The sequence below is a fragment of the Biomphalaria glabrata genome, chromosome 5, assembly GCF_947242115.1.
Source record: "Biomphalaria glabrata chromosome 5, xgBioGlab47.1, whole genome shotgun sequence".
NCBI lineage: Eukaryota > Metazoa > Mollusca > Gastropoda > Planorbidae > Biomphalaria > Biomphalaria glabrata.
In genome coordinates, this window is record NC_074715.1 from 8,526,800 (window position 1) to 8,538,153 (window position 11,354).

The 11,354-nt window shown below is 33.7% G+C and overlaps 2 protein-coding genes across 2 annotated transcripts in view; one reads left to right on the forward strand and one right to left on the reverse strand.

Annotated features, from left to right (window-relative positions):
- The window catches only part of LOC106076304 (uncharacterized), a 114,503-nt gene that overhangs the window by 54,531 nt on the left and 48,618 nt on the right, over nucleotides 1-11,354 (forward strand). The gene's annotated exons all lie outside the window — the stretch shown is intronic.
- LOC106063039 (uncharacterized) lies at nucleotides 2,321-5,894 on the reverse strand. The gene is made up of 3 exons (XM_013221346.2): nucleotides 5,876-5,894; nucleotides 5,555-5,658; nucleotides 2,321-4,297 (listed from the first exon to the last, which is right to left on the reverse strand). The coding sequence occupies exon 3, from the start codon at nucleotides 3,362-3,364 to the stop codon at nucleotides 2,354-2,356; it is 1,011 nt and encodes a 336-aa protein (XP_013076800.2). The 5' UTR covers nucleotides 3,365-4,297; nucleotides 5,555-5,658; nucleotides 5,876-5,894; the 3' UTR covers nucleotides 2,321-2,353.

Here is an 11,354-nt window from a genome sequence, read left to right on the forward strand (position 1 = left end):
CTAAATCTTGTTGTAATTCCTCAATCGGTAGTGTAAAAAAGGTGTACATTTTTAATACAGTATCTATGGAGGTTGAAAGACTGTTAGCTAACTTATTTTTCTATGCTTTCAATACGTATTATATATGCCGCCCCCAAACGTAATTTTTTAATGCGGCTCTCAATAGAAAAACATTTTCCACCCCTAGATTATGCAATTAAAAAACCTTAAGTTTTCTAACCTTTTTTTTACCTATTGTAAAACGGTGTGTTAAGGTTCTGTCTGGAGGGCACAAAACAAGATCACTTAATATCCTTTCTGAATGTAGCTCAGATTGCGGTCTTAAGTGCTAGATAAAGCTAATTATTAGCATAAAATTGATTAAAAGATTTATAACAATTTTGGACGTTCCGTGCTGTGTAATCGACGAAGTCAAAAAAAGGGCTACTCCCTCTTATATTCCATAAAATGTGAGCTTTTTGTGATTATGCCAGGAGTGGCTCGTTAGCTATGACTGACTACCCACCTAGAAGAAGGAAGGCTTAATTCAATCCTTTACCCAAGCTCCAAAAGGCTTTGGAAGTCAACCCTAAGGAAAACCAAGAACCGGGGACCCTCTAGTTAGTTCTTAGCATTTAGTGCTACATCTTGGCAGAGCCTGCAATGCCGCTGACCCCAAACTTTTGCCACTCGTTTGGATACATCAGCTGCGTGGAGATGGAAACTAGTGTGTGGGCGACATCGTTCCGACCACAGTTAATGTCCAGGCATCCATCTCATTTGATCAATAATATATTGAGCACCAACCCCCCATGGCTACGCCCATGATATATATATATATATATATATATATATATATATATATATATATATATATACTAAATAAAGTGTTACACTTTTCAAACAAAAGTAAATATTTATTTAAAATGTAATTAGCTTATATGTAATTAGCGTATATTACATAACACATAACACTATAGCAATAAAAAAAATTTTTTGTTAGAAAATATCAAAAACATTTACATAACATTTTAAAATATACTGCAATATCATCACACGTTGTAATGTAGCTATTTATGCTTTTAACTATTAATAGTGAATAGTTGTAGAAATTGTATACTTTTAATTTAATTAAGATCTTCTTGCATATTTACTTTTCAAAATTAAATAATTCGCTTTCCAAAAAAAAAAAAAAACCGAGCCGTTGCATTGGAACTTTAAAATGTCTAAAATATCTAAAATATCTTTTCTAGTTTCTGTGATCTAAACATAATTCTTAGTAAACAGAAAACGTGTGCAATAAGTTATACATGTAAACATGGAACTAACTTGAGAACAAAATAGTAAAAGTTCTCAAAGAAGTGAATGGGACAAATAGTCACAGAGTAGAGTATTTTTCACTGTCGCGTCACTTTGTCCTTTCTAAGAGCAAAATCACCAACAGCGCTAAATGAAGTGCTTGTGCATCCAAGGCTCGTAAACAGTGAACTTCTCATTGGTGACAAAATGAAATGTTTCCGAAGAAAACATTGTTTAAAAAATCAAGGAAAAGATAACTCTAATATTCTAATATACAAATGGTTTAGCATACAATTTTGTCAAATATTTTATATTGTAACAAATGTGATAAATATATTTGTAATAAAACTATAAAAATATTTGTCAAAATATATTTGAAACTAAAATAAAATTTCACACCTAGAAAACAATAGAAGATTTTCGTCAATCAAGATTTCGCAATTGTATGGCTTTTAAATTGAATAACTGATATGAAGTGGCTGAGTTGTTAAGCGCTTGGCTTCACAACCTGGGGTCCTGGGTTCCAATCTGATAATTATCAGATGGGGACAAAGGGAGACAAGTGTTAAGAAGGCTTAAAAAGATTAATATTGTACGAATAGGTTTATTATTTTATATTTTACAATCAATTTTTTTTTTCAATTACGTATTTAAGTAAAATGTAATTAACAATAATATGTTCATTTAAGAATAACAATAATGATAAAGATTCCAAAACAAAAAAAGGTAGAAGCAGAAAATGAAGCCGATGAATCATTTACTAAAAGTATACCGTTAGCCATTCATTCATTCATTCTTGCCAGGAGGGATGGGAGATTAAGTATGTTGATAGCGTGTATCTTGTGGTTTTTAATATTCGTGCTGAAAATATTAAAACCTGTTTTTTTTTTCATCTACATTGCTTACTAAAAAGATGACTCATGGGTTGAGCCTTTAGATACCACTTCTTAGTTAGATTGAAAACAAACTCTATGTAGTTAGATAAAATTTGGATCAGTTGATTTCGTATAGAAAATTATAAAAATATAAAATATTAAATTTAAAATAATTTGTTATGTTTATATTGAGTAAGGAATTAATTTTTGGTTTTAAAAAAGGTAGCAATATTTTTTTTCCCGGTATTTACATCCTCTACCAGTATAACTAGTTTGTTGTCATGCTGGTATTTATGTTTCAGAAAAGTTCCATCTTGTGTCAGTGTTACATCTGCCTGGCCCTCCGACACATGTTTGTTTGCTAACCTTAGATATGTTTCTTCGGTAGCGGTTTCTGGACAACAAGTCTCGACCGCATGCTTAACATAATGATTTGCATATGTCATAGGACTTGAAAAATGTAAGCCCTTAGTTGTCATCAGATGTATACAATTATCTACTACGGTCGTAAATCTGTCTTTGAACATATCTCTAACAGTATTTTCACAAATAAATTCATTCAGCGTTTCTTTTTCCTTTAGTTGTATGTCAGCTTGACATTGGGAAGACTTGGTTGCCTCTTTAATGCTTTTACTCAATTCTCTGTAAATATACTCCCCACATGCACAAAAATCTGAAACATTTTCTACTTTATTTAATTGTGCAAATTTTTCCATCACTTGAACATAATTTTTTATTTTTGAATTATTCATGAAAAGATCATACATACGTTTGATCTCAAAAGGTTTTATATTGGCAAATATAGCTTTACCATTAATCTTTACATCTCTTAAATTTTTTCCGAACAATTCTGAAAGCTTATTCTCTTTAAAGATAATTTGTCTATCTAACTGAATCTCGTATTTTTTTAATATTGCCGGGTTATTTTTGACAGATAAAGAAATGCTTAAATCTCCGTTGTTTATCTTTTTAGTTATTTCCTCAATATCATTTTTTTCTTTTTTGTTTAGAGCAAATAAAGCCAAAGGATGAATTTTTAATTGTCCATTTACATCATATAAAGAAACAAATTGGCGATGGAAGAGAGATTCGTCTTTACCAATCCAGTCATGAGCTTCTGCTTCTGTCAATCCAACATTTTCTAGAGTACGCGACAAATTGTTAATTTCTCTTCGGTTATAATCATTTAAAGATGTTCTTATGTCAAGCATAGTAAAACAATATATAAATCAATGTATCAATTATACAATTTTAAAATAACTTGCTAAAAGGAATAAAATTCTAAGAAAAATTTAAGGTTAAATATTTTCAAAATCTTTAAAGAACGAAAACTATCATTGTTTTTTTTTTCTTTTTTGTTTTGTTTTGTTGGTAGCCTTTAGTCGTAGAACCACTATGAGACATAACTCAGAGCTGGTAGCTAGGCAGTTCTATAAGTGTTTCTCTTCCTTTTTCAATTTTAGAGCAACAATTATGACAATACAAATGAGAAAAATATTGGTTGATATTGTTTCTCCCTCACTGAAGTTCTCTCGCTCTCCGTGCCTGCTGGGCTCAGATGAAAGCCCGCAATGTATTGAAGACAACACTGAGTTAGACAGATAGTTTTTAGGAAGCCACCAAGTATGATGCTCGGGTATGTCATCCGGCCTATACAAGCTTTCAATTGAGTAACCTTCAATGTCAAGTCCAACAGTTAAATCTTCTTTCCAAAAATCTATTGCGTCGTCTAAATTTTTTAGCGCATCACTTTGCTTGATTTTAATATCTAATACATTTTGCCCAGTATTTAAAAATTCATTTATTTGAAAATCTTTAAACTCGTCCAAAACATATTGCAAAGCAGATCTATATTTTAGTGCACAAGGGCCTTCTCTGGGTTCGAAAAAATATGCAAATTGAAGAATACCAGAAAGTATCTTGTCAATGTTTTTGACTAAAGAAAAACCTAAGGATTCTGTTTCTTCTTTTGTAAACTCTACCTTCGCTTTACAAGCAAAGTAAAATGCGTCCAAAAGATTTCCACAAATTTGCTTGCATTCTTCGTTTTGGAGAGAACTCTCACTCACTCTGTCTAGTGCTCTGACTATCTCTCGAATGTTCTTCTCTTTATCAGTTGTCATTAGGAGGCTTAAACTTTTGATCTGTCAAAGAAATATCTCTTTTTCATTTAATAACATTTTTTATCAGTTTAATCAATTAACATTAACATCATTAACTCAATGGTTTAGGCTTATATTAATTGTATAGTACTATTTCTATTTGTTACTACAATTTTTCGGTACCTATTTCACTTTAACCTAATTGGTGCTACATTTCTTCTACTGCTTAATATTTTAAAAAATAATAATAATCAACGATGGTATCGTCGATTAGGAGAGAAAGAGTTAAGTCTTCTGTGTTTACTTTCGCTATCTTTTCAAAAATCCTAGTCTTATTTTCAATAATTACGTCACAGTCTCTACGCAAAACTTTTCCCTTTATATGAGACAAACATTTTTCGCTCCAAAGACTAATCGTGCCATAACTGCATTAATATTAGATCTCTTTAATTTATTTTGTTTTTGTTTTAAAAAAAAATCATATTATTGGATTTAAACCTATCAGTGTTATACTTCTAGTTGGGAATGAATTTTAATATATAATTTTTTTTATGTTTATGCTTCTTCTGAACTACAGATAGCACAAAATACGCTCAAAATAGGCTTTCTATAACTAACTAAAATACACAGCGTTAAGCTTTTCTGACACAGAGAAGACTACGCTGGCTCGGTCATGTCACCCGCATGCCAGATGGAAGAATCCCTATTGACATCCTATACGCTGAGATTGTGGCGGGAGTCAGACTCAGGGGCTACCCATGACTAACCTACAGAGACTTGAGAACCACGGGCATCGACCAAAGTATGCGGAAAGAGATAACTCAACACCAAAGAGAGACTGTACGTGCTGGTATGAACTTCTACGAGAACAAAAGAAACAAAGATGTGTCAGTCAATAAGAAGAAAGAGAAAGATGCCGTCAGCCAGCCCTATGACTGATGCATATGCATTTACAAACTCTGGCTCTCCAGAATAGGCTTGATCAGTCATTCCATATTCTGCCCCGACTTAAGACGAAAAAAGCCAGTTTCTCATCTGGGTGCGTCGATTGTTTTCCAAGACAGATGGAGCCCCATATATGATGCAGTGCCTCCAGTTAGGTAAGATCAGTCATAGAGTCTATATGAGTAGTAAAGATCTAATTATAGAATTATAATTATATCATACAACTTCTAGACTTTGTTTTTAGACTTAGCTATATAAGAGAACCAAACGAATCCCTGCGGACTAATTCTAAGCCTGAAACAAACAGCAACAGCATTCCTTTCTTTAATTATAGACAGTACAAACTTTACAAACCCTTTGTATATCTCACAAGTAGTTGACATTTCCTTCTCAATCAAAAAGGTACTATTGGAAAAAAAATTTAACACATTACAAAATTCTTTTAAAAACTTTGTTTTCTGTCACAATGGAAAAAAAAAATTATTATTAATATTTGATCGCATTCGAATTTTAAAAACAAATTTTATACACAAGATTTAAACAAAAATTAATTTAGAATTGTAAAGCTGAATATACTAAGCTTTTATATCAATTTCAGAAATGTAATGATCAATTTTTATCCTTAAAATTTAAAAGAAATATGCAAATAGTCTTCACATCAGATTATATTTATACATATTTATTTCTAGCCCCTCTGCACATGCGCTCAAGTTTGCTCTCATGGGCCTCTCTTTTCATTTTGTTCAAAGTTATGTTAAATATGTTTGAATTCAAAGTGTAACGTCTTTTATTTTTTTTTAATCTATATTTTGATTCTATATTGATTTTTTTTTTCAATTGATTACTTCAATTACATTAGATCCTTTTCGTCAAAGACGCTTTCCTTCTGGAAGTTGGCTAGTTTAACCCATATCCAACCAAGGATCATTATTAACAAGTGAATGCTACCAATCGTTTAATAAATACCATATTGAAAAGCCAAAGAAAAACTACTGTCAATAAAAAATACAAAAACGTTTTCTACAGTAATACTGGGTTGTATTAGTTTTCATAAAGGTAACCCATGGTAATAAGAAAAAAACAAGTTCCCCATTCAGACCCTGTGGTCTATAGGGCTGATGATGTAAAGGTCATCTGTTTCGTTAACAAGGGTGTCATGTGGCCAACACAACGGCCTTTTTGTTTCCACAATTAATTTCAGGTACCCATTTTAGCTGGTTGGACTCAGAGGCGGCCAAAGATCCCGAGATTAATAAACCTAGAACCCCGGCCCCCACTTCGGAAGCCAAGCGCTTTACTGCTCACCCACCGCGCCTCCTCCATGGTAATAAGTTAGATATATTTTGTTAATAAAGATAGATATTGGCTTTTGTGAATAGCTTATTTACTTTTAATGGCCTCATAAAGAAGAAGAGACGCTATTAGTTTTGTGTGGTGTGTCCGTCCGTCCGTCCATGTTTACATCGCCCTGTTTAATGGGGTCAAGTCAGGAGAGAAAGAGCTAATAAAGCTCGCAAAACACAATAACCAAACATACCACTGCATTTTTTTTCTTCCTTAGTTCCATAATAAATGAATATACTAAGTGTTTTTAAGAGTCTGTGCATTATTAAAATACAAAATAAAAATGTATGAATATTTATATATTGCGTTGTAATAATTAAATACATTCTTCTAGTGCATCTAAAGAGCGCTATTGTCCAATATCTACAACTTTACGATGGGTGTAGGGAGTATCTGGAAGCAGGTTTCCTTGCTTGGTGCCTTTCTACAAGCCTTGTCTTTGAGTACGAATATTAAGGCGGTGCAGCATTTTACGAGGCTACGCAGCCCCAGCTGCGACACACATAGTTTGCCACATCCAACGCAAACATAACCATTAGAAGCCTGTGGATATTTTAGATTCTTTTTTTTATTCGAACGTCTACGTCTGTCCTAGACAGTGGATTTTCTTTTGACCTATAAAGTGTATCGCGCGGCCTTTGTAGAAAAAAATCTACAGCTGTCAGATGTCTTCTTCCATGTCAGTTTAAGCAAGTTGATACCTAAGCTGGTTTTTAAAGTGTTTCCGTGGGACATCACAAAAAAGACTGTCTTTTGCAAACGCTCCTGCCCCATACTTGATAGTGCTTTCACCAGCGTAGCTGTTGGACTATAAAAAGTCCCCTATACTGTCCATACCAGTGTTCGCTAGAACATTGCTATTTGTAGTGCGGTCTTGCCAATTTATGTCCATGATGGAGCGAAAAAATCATTGGTGAAAACATTGAAGAAGCCTTAGTTGCTTTTTGCATAGTACCCATACTACTTGGTAGACACTGAATTTGGTTGGCAGAAGGAGTGATTTAAGCCGCCAACTCATTCCCAAAGGCATCCAAAAGCACTACTTGCCATAACCAGACGGTTATCAATTTCACTTGAAAATGATGCATCATTCGATACCATGCTTCCAAGTTCCGTTAATGTCCATTTTAAGGGTTCTTTGGGGCTGAGTAGGTTTTATTGGGTGTTAGGTTAGGATTAGAGGAATAAGTTGACTGCTCCGATTTTTTTGTCCAAAAATTGATTTGAAAAAATACATTTTAGAATACTAACTCAATGCTTTCTGTATCATATACGTTTTAGAAAACCCCGTAAGTGGAAAAGCCGCTATTAGATTTATGCTAAATTTTCCGTCTCTCCGACTGTCATGGCCGGTCTTAGGCCACTGCAGCCTATGCGGTCGCAGTGGGCCCTCACTTTCATAGACCCCGCGCAATTCGAATTCTAGGTGTAAATTATTAAATTAAACCATTTTAACTTAAAGCGTTCTTGAAATTCTCCTGAAATTATAAAATATAAGAAAAAGTCATGAAAATCTCCTGAAATTATAAAAATCTTTTTAAAACTGATGCCAATCTCCTTAAAAATGACAAATGTCATTTCGGGGAGACATTCAGTAACGCTAATCCTACTTGCGATTAAAAACGAAACGGCATTGTCAGCTTTCATTTAATAAAAATTTTAAACAAAACAAGAAGTTCAAATACTTAATTTACTTTTATAGTCACTGGCATACAAATATAGATCTAAATCTATCTCGATATTTTACTGGGAAATATTAAATCTAAAAGGCAGATCTAAATTTCTTCTTCTTCTTCATCGTTCTCATTGTTAAGTTGGAGTGTTCATATGACTAGACCAATACATGAGATGAACTGCGCAGTGGTTTCCAAATCAGGGAGCTCTCCATATAGTTTTCTTTCTATTGGGGTGATTTGGGGCCAATGTATTATACGGGCCTCTTGGTAGAGAGAGCAGTTTTGGAGGACGTGGTCGGAATTTTCTGGTGATACTCCACATGGGCAGATTTCACTGGTTCCAATTTTGAGCTTCCGGAACATGTGTTGTCGCACTCTTTTGTGTCCGGTCCTGAGTCGAAAGATTAGACGTTGGTCTTGTCGGGATAGCTTATAGTAAGCGTCCTCTTTCTTGTGATTTGGATGGGAGCTCGTCCATTTCTCATTTATTTTATCTACAATTAATTTCTTCATTTCTTCTGGATAGAGTGCAGAGTTTACTTGTGAGTTTTTTCTCCCACTCTTGGCGAGTGTGTCAGCCTTCTCATTTCCTGCTAGTTGTATGTGAGCTGGTATCCATTGAATAACAGTTTTTTTGCTATTGTTGTTGAGCTTTGTAAGTGCTGTTCTGAGGTTTTTAATATAAGGGGAATCAGAGTTTTGCAAGCTTTGGAGAGTTGTTTTCGCGTCTGTTAGAAAGACAATCTGACTGTGAGGGGAACTTGGATGATTTGCTAGCATGGTAGCAGCTAGTGCTAGTGCTTCCCTTTCTGCTCTGTGACTGTCAGAGAGCTCTCCAGTTGCAATGGATTTTTCTAGTTTTCCTCCATCTGGCCATTCGATAAGTATTCCAGCTCCTCCATTTGTGGTGGCTTTATGGGATGAGCCATCCGTGTAAACTCTGATCCACTGATTGCTAGGGTAATTGTTATGTAGAAAACAGTTCACTATTTCCTTGAGCTCTGTTGGTCTGTAATCAGATTTTCTTTTTATGTTTTCAATATGCAGATCTAAATGTTTATCGGCTTTTGTTGGAAAACTAATATCTACTTTAAAGTAAATTTAAAGTTAATTTGACAGTGATTTTGTACTTGGTAAAGTATAACTACATTGCAAAGACGACTTTATTTTTTAATACAAAATCTTAATTTTCACTTAATATCCTTATCTCAACCCAAATTAGACCTCGCGCAATCCGTTTCGCATAGGGCCTAGCAACCTGTAGGACCGGCCCTGCCGACTGTCACATTTAAATCTCGAAAACTACAAGAGATATGAAAAATATTATTTCACCATGAGATGCGGCTTAAAAATTTTGCTTTTAGAGAACAAAAAGTAGCCGTTGCACCTAAATTTTGCAAGCCGCATTGGATGGTGAAATAATATTTTTCATTTCTCTTTTAGTTTCTGAGATCTGAGTGTGACGGACGGACAGACGGAAATTTTGCACAAAACTAATAGACGGTTTCCCCCTTACGGGGTAAAAAAAAAAGATGAATACGTTTTACGCGAGTTCTATGTGGGAACTTAAAAGACATTCTTTTCTAATCGCCATTTACATTGACATGTAGACATTGCTCGGTCACCTTGTACTTTTATTCATTAGCGTATCAATCATATCTAGATCTATATTTAGATCTATAGTAATATTGGGCGGGTTCTAAATTAATAATATTGATCCCTCTAAGTCTATATCCAAACTTATAGTCAATGTGCAAAGAGAATTGATCTAGGTGTAGATCTGAATCTAGATCTATATTATGTATTTACTTTCAGATTTAGATCTAGATATAATGCAGATTGTGTTAAGATACATGTAGAAAACTAGAGCTAGATCTATAGGCTATAAACTGAAAACGACATTAAAATAATCTACATAATTATATGGGGTTGATGTAAGGATTACAATGACACCATGACTATCTTTCTGAGTCACATGGGAATTTATAGCTTTCTTAGCAATTTTTTCTCAAATAGATTCCAAAGTGCGTTATTTTTTTATGCCAATGATCTTACTATCAATTTTTAGTTTTATAAAGTTTTTTTAGCGGCCTCCGTAAGGGAAAAAGCCGCAACTAGGACAGTGTAAAAAGTTCGTCTGTCCGTATGTTAGATATCGATAATACGGCATTATGCTATTTTTAACATTTTAAAGTTCTGATGCTATGGCTACTTTTTTCTTTTCTGATAGAAAAAAAAGTAATTTTTAAAATGAACTATGCTAACAGTTTTCTCATGAAAACACACCATTTTGACAACTATTCACTATTAAAAGTTAAAAGAAAGAGAGATTTTTTTCTTAGTTAGGGGTATAACACACGACTACATTTTCAACACATTTATGCAAACTGTTTAAGATTTTTTGTTTAAAAAAAATTAAAAAATCACACTACCATAGTATTTAATTGATGTCATACTAATTACTATATTTACAAAACAAATTTTTTAAAGAGAGAAAATCTATGTAGAATGTATTTAAGTGAAACTAATTTGAAAACAACAATTTATAAGTAGTATCCCGTAGATTGCGTATAATACATAATTCCAAACAGTAGCGACCTATGAAGGTCGATTAAGATATTGTTTTTTTTACAAGACAATAGGTCAGGTTCACATTTGACTTCAACTTAGTCGGTTGGACCGTTGAGGCACCACAAAGGATCAGTCAACCGTCATTCCTTAATTCGTTTCTATCCCTTGCCTTTGGTAGAACTTTATTCATCTCCTTCCTGGTACTGTTCTCTGAAGGAAGGTCTTTGCGACCTCTATAGACCTTGTGATGTGGCCATAGAGTCTGTGTTTACGTTTATTTGACAGTGGTTAGCAGGTCCTCGTGGGGTCCTATTGCTATGTTAAACCAGTTTCTTATTTTTTCTATCGTGATGTGGTCTTTGTGACTGACACCTAGGATTTAACAATATCTTCATAACTATCAAATCATTTGGTACATATGAATATTAATAATATAATAATAATAACATGATTAAATCTCCGTATCCTGTGGTATCAAGTTGTTATTTTAACTAACACTACAACAGAATCTGCAACACTTTCGACACGACCACGTCTCTACTTTTTGTATCGACGGAGTAATT

What these genes read in the sequence shown, in the direction of transcription:
- LOC106063039 (XM_013221346.2), bottom strand. Translation starts at nt 3,364, where the DNA reads ATGCTTGACATAAGAACATCTTTAAATGATTATAACCGAAGAGAAATT.